The sequence below is a fragment of the Echinococcus granulosus genome (assembly GCF_000524195.1).
Source record: "Echinococcus granulosus chromosome Unknown EG_S00242, whole genome shotgun sequence".
Taxonomy (NCBI): Eukaryota; Metazoa; Platyhelminthes; class Cestoda; order Cyclophyllidea; family Taeniidae; genus Echinococcus; species Echinococcus granulosus.
Window position 1 is genome coordinate 24,208 of NW_020170622.1, and position 5,275 is coordinate 29,482.

At 40.9% G+C, this 5,275-nt stretch overlaps 1 protein-coding gene across 1 annotated transcript in view; it reads right to left on the reverse strand. All coding sequences in view use genetic code 11, as the record gives it.

The window, feature by feature from the left end:
- Positions 1-1,305: 1,305 nt before the first annotated feature.
- The window catches only part of EGR_10619 (hypothetical protein), a gene marked incomplete at both ends in the record, with an annotated part of 6,835 nt that continues 2,865 nt past the window's right edge, over positions 1,306-5,275 (reverse strand). Inside the window, 4 exons of the mRNA XM_024499868.1 lie at positions 1,306-1,484; positions 1,860-1,925; positions 2,640-2,850; positions 3,911-4,074. Coding sequence (XP_024345719.1) covers positions 1,306-1,484; positions 1,860-1,925; positions 2,640-2,850; positions 3,911-4,074 — 620 coding nt within the window. The remainder of the gene's footprint in view (positions 1,485-1,859; positions 1,926-2,639; positions 2,851-3,910; positions 4,075-5,275) is intronic.

A 5,275-nucleotide genomic window follows, 5' to 3' on the forward strand; every position in this document is an offset into this window, starting at 1 on the left:
GCATCAGCGAATCGGAGGGGCTCACAATCCATCAAGCCTGCCTAACATGGATAGCAGTTCTTTAGAGTTTCATTGTAACAGGATGGTCTAGGAGGTAATTGCTGTTGAGGTGATAGCGAAAAATTTGGAATTAAGAGAAATTCTTCGAAATTTTTTGCATGTTGAAATGATTTAATAGACAGATTTTCCATTACTTTCGCTGTTAGTATACAGGGATTGAACATGTTACATGTTTGGTTGACGCACAGACGAGAGGTTGCATTTGCCCTTACCTTTTGCGCTTGAATGGTTTCTTCAATGGCATTCGCCTTCATCGTACATAGAGAGAGTTTGTAGAAATGCCCCCTCACTGACTGCTTTTGTTCACACCAGTTTGTGTGACGAGATCCCATCTCAAACCACCATTTGGAAAATCAGAAAATGCAGTAAACCACCGCGGACCAAATATGATTGGTGGCGATAGGAGTACAATGCGAAGTTTTGTGACATATTTCCAACACAACAATGGAATCACTTGCTAAAAGTGACTGCACTCTTGCGAACAGCACACACACACACACACACACACACACACACACAATGCTCCTTCGTTTAAATAAACAAAATGAGTTGATCCCGTTGACGTACCTCTGCCAGATGGTGCTGATGCAAGGACGATGCATTTGCGTGATAAGGTACAGTCAAGACCGGAAGCTTGGTACGAATTTTATGAATGTGTACAAACTCTGACTTTATTTGTTACACATAAATTAATCCACAATGGGCGAAAACTGACGCCCTTAGAAACACCCACCATTGGACTTTACCAGAACGGGACGAAACAGAACAAAAGGTGGCCGCTATAGTAACTTACTTGTGGGAAATTGTCAAATTCATTTAATTGTTTATGGGTATTATGAGGCATAGTTGTGTGCTGGCAATTGGGTCTTCATCGTTGCGTTCTGTACGCCAATGATAGGGGAACTGGTTCACATTTATGACATCAGCTGGAAACTGAAAGCCACTGAAGCTCCCATCCACGTGCTAAGCATTAGCAGGTGGCAATTAGCTTCAAGGACCATGCACTTACTCCTCATTTCTTCCACTCTTCTTTTGCATTCTTTGCTGACTGAGTGACTCACTGGCTTGTGTTAGAACATGGCTTTTGCGCTTTTGTAATGCCACGTTCACTGAGCGAACGAACACACCTAAACTGTCGGCTACTCCATACTCCCAAGGAGCACACTACTTCACACCCAAAAGACTATGTTCCCTCCATGTGTGTGGTGGGCAAATGTTTACTCGGTGTTGCCCAAACCACAATGGCTACTGAGATTTGTTCACTGAATGCAATATAATTCTCACATATGGAAGACCACCTTCTTGGAAAGCAACTAGTAGTGGCTGATCAGTGTAGACAAACCCATCTTCACTCATTTCACGCACTTCACTGCGAGATGAGTGGGTGGAATAAAATGCTTCATTTTTATCTCCACATTTTAATCCTATTTCCACAAGTCTTAAGTAATTTTTATTGTTTTCCGTTTCAAGAGATGGACAAACACGCGTGGCGTAGAATTGAGGGCTTGGAAACAAAGGGTGAATAGGGGGTTATGGGAGCCTGGTTAGGGATTTTGGCCTCTAGGGGCAAACATGCTGTGAAGTGGAACTTGCGGCACGCTTGCACATTGATTGCAAAAGGATTATGGATTGTAACGGCAATTATTTCAAAGCAAGAAATGTTTGACAAGGTCTTCTCCATTTGTTGGGTTTCATTATCAAATAGTACACCGAAGTGCTTTTTTCACCGCATGGCCCAGAACTTCTTCACCACGCTATGAAATGTGACTCAATTTTATAGTTGAAGGTGCGGGTTTTACCTTGTGGTGGAAACTCGCAAGTCGACTCCTTTGCTTCCAATGTGATGCATTTTTTTATTTTAAGACCTGCAAAAGAAGACCGACTGTTTAGTTGCTTTGGCAGTCCTATAGAATGAATCAGACCATTCTTGCTTGATTAACTGTCGAACGCTTGGAATTTCCTCTCAAAAGTCTAGCCGTATCATAGGTTGGGCTTGTTTGGAGCCCATTTTGATGTTCGGGAAGTTCGCATGTCAAAATCTAATTCCTACTCTTTCGTGTCTCATCCCAGAACATTCTGGAAACACTCACATTGCATCCACATCTAAACGTGCGCTTCGTGCGCGCCAATAACCCCCTTGTCTTCTCAATGTCGACTGAGAACACTTGAGGGCTTCTGGAGCCCTCGTGGTGGTGCGCTCTGGGTCACACGTGCACGCGCCAGGAATCTGTCCCCTCAAACTCGCACGCACGAAGTGTACACCAGTTGCGGTAGTAAAATCTCTTCTAGGGCCTGGTTTCCTGAACCCTCCTGTTGAGAATAGCTGTCCGTGCTCACTGCCATGCATACATACGTACCAGCTCATAATGCGTAAACTCAAATGAAATCTTTATCGGCGAATTGGTTTTATGAGAGTAACAATGGGAATGTTTAGGGGAAATTCAAGTGTTTTAATTGATAAGACTTGGCACAAACAATCCGAGTTGGTGTCGGTGACACAAGTGTGTTCGTTTGCTTCTGGCTCTCACGTTTAAACTCATGCCTTGAAAAGACTGAGTTGAATCATTAGTCTTTATTACTTGGTTCCTTGTATTGATGGGTCACAGAGCACAGGGTCCAGTGTGATGCAAGTGGGTCTTCTTCATCGTCTGCATTGACTTTGGCCTGCTGAACAAGCCAGTTCAGTGCATGGGCTTTCAAGGGAAGGTGACCATCAAATACTAAGGCAATTTTACTACTCCTGACATAAAATTTGCCCAAAGGAGCGTTATCAAATATCAAATATGTTTCCTGTAAAACTTTTGAAATTAGACGTGGAATAGAAAAATGCACAACAATTTGGTCGAAGATGGAATTTGCCCTGGAACTACTCAGCAAGCCGAGTTACAGGGCGTATTTTAAGTATTTTCAGTCATACAGTGGCCTTTTTGTGTCACAAGTATGATTCCAGTTCATTATTCTAGGGTCAGCCATGTTTGTAAGAGGTTCAAAGCCCCCTTCACGTTGCATTAGAATCATCTGAGTCCTAGCCAAAAAAAGGATAATGAGTAGCAAAACCTCTGTGGTGAATCTGTGCCCACGAGGGAGGGAATTGCTATTGTGAATTGTGTTGAAATTTCGAGAGCGTTGAGGAAGAGATGTGTTGTGAATTGTTTTGAGATTTTAGTCCAGCTTCTTTTTTTTCGACAACTATGTGAAAGTTCCTCAGATAATCTCCTTATAATCATATATTGGGTTTTTGCTCCGAGAAGCGTGAACACCTTTATGTACTTACAATTTGAGGCAAGTTTGTCTTATCGAGGGACTCCGAACGCATCCACTTGAACTGCCCGAGAAGGTGTCGTCTTCGTTAACCCGGTGTTATGCATTTGAGTCGAAAGGCCATCACACTCCATGATTTCACAGGATTTTCTGCTCATTAAGCCATCATGCAATATTTGCTTATTGACATTTGTTATCGACCTAATTGTTTGTATTTACTTGATCCCTAACATGCCATTACACAAGACTACTTCCACAGTGTATTTTTAGATTGTGAAATTTCGGAAAAGCTACCAGTGATAACAGGATTGTTTATGCTTTGAGTGCTGTAATAAAACATAAATCTTTTCCATAAAAAAGATTTAATTGGTAAAAGGCAACTATTGATGCCAATTGTCAGCCTCCTACTATACTGATTGCCATGCTAGGTGGACAAACTCGTGAAAATTAGCTTCACAAACAGAAAGCTGAATCTTGATTACAAATGGACTTGCGGTCGAATAATAACCCTTGAGACTGCAGTTCCCATGCGCACCTTATTCGGCACTAAGCGTAGCAGTAGAAAATTAATTTTTATGTCAACTTTTACGACGCTGGTATTTCCTTCATCGTGATCAACAAAGACTTGGTAATGTTTAACAACAAATTTGGGAGTTGCTGAAGTAACTGCGTACTTTGATCCACAGAGTGAGTGGAGACAGCAAAAGATCAAAGCAGTCAAAGGCCGTTTCAATGTTAAATTGATCTGCGCGTCTGCATTTTAAATGCCTCACAGCAGCGGAACAAAATATCAACTATGGTAACACTTCCACACTGCTACTTTGTTCTTAGGATTTATTAATAAAAGTGCACTTCAAATTGTTCGAGTGATAAACAAAAAGAGCATTTTGGCAGGTGACTTACAGTCTCTTTTTCTCCATAATTCGTGTTTTCACGTCGTGTGCAATGATGTTAAGTCAAATCAAATAAATGTCATCCCTCCTTCTTGACTCTTTACTTTTAGACGAAGGTGAAAGGGAGGTCGATGTGCCGATGAAATTCACCAAAAACTTCAAATTCACGGTTTGTTTCTTTCCTTTAACTTTTTACAAAACATAGAATTGGGGGTTGAAAACTTATTGCGATGCAGTTACCCCCAAAGTGCCTTTTTAAAAATGTGTTAACAATTTTCCGTAAAGGAGAAATCATTAATATGCTGCAGCATGTTTTTAAGGAGTGTTGTTAAGTTTTTTCAAAACAACTTAATGACTGGGTTGTTTGCACAGAATTCTTTTAACGCATCCAACTTTTGATTATTTCTATGCATTTTGCCCTAATAGGCTGGTCAAAAGTACGAAAATGTTTTCTAACTTCTTAGAATTTTGTATCTAGTAAATGTGAGCTTGATTGTTGGCGGTTTGACATAGTAGGCGTCGAAGCAAAGCGCCCTACATTCCCCTAAGAATATGTCAGTTCTGACTTTTGGTCAGTAATGTAGTCAAACTGATTGGATTTGGATTTACGAGGTGTACCCATTTTACTTAACCACAGACGATGCATTATGTTGTCAAAAAAAGTCGTTCACCGTCAAACATAATAATGGACTGAGAGAGTTCGTGCGGTCTTCCATGTGTCTCGGTTTACTGATCTGTTGCAGCGTAGCTCATGAAAACTTTAAAATGCGCGTGCATTATACAGCGCAGATTTCATGCATCAATTCATTTTTACGATGCTCTTTGTTGTGCTCTCGACCCTTGTTTTGAGCCCTTAAGGACATAAAAGTGAGATTGAAGTGGCAGTGGCAGGGGCTAGGTTTTTTAATAGACTTTTAGAGGCAAAGCGTTTTATAACGTGGAACACACTTGCTTGCCTCATAAACAACCTAAATGATTTGGCACTCTTGAAGTTCATTAGTGTTGCAGGACAATGAAATAAATTTATGAATCTTTTGTAGTACGAAAAAAGTTATTGTAAA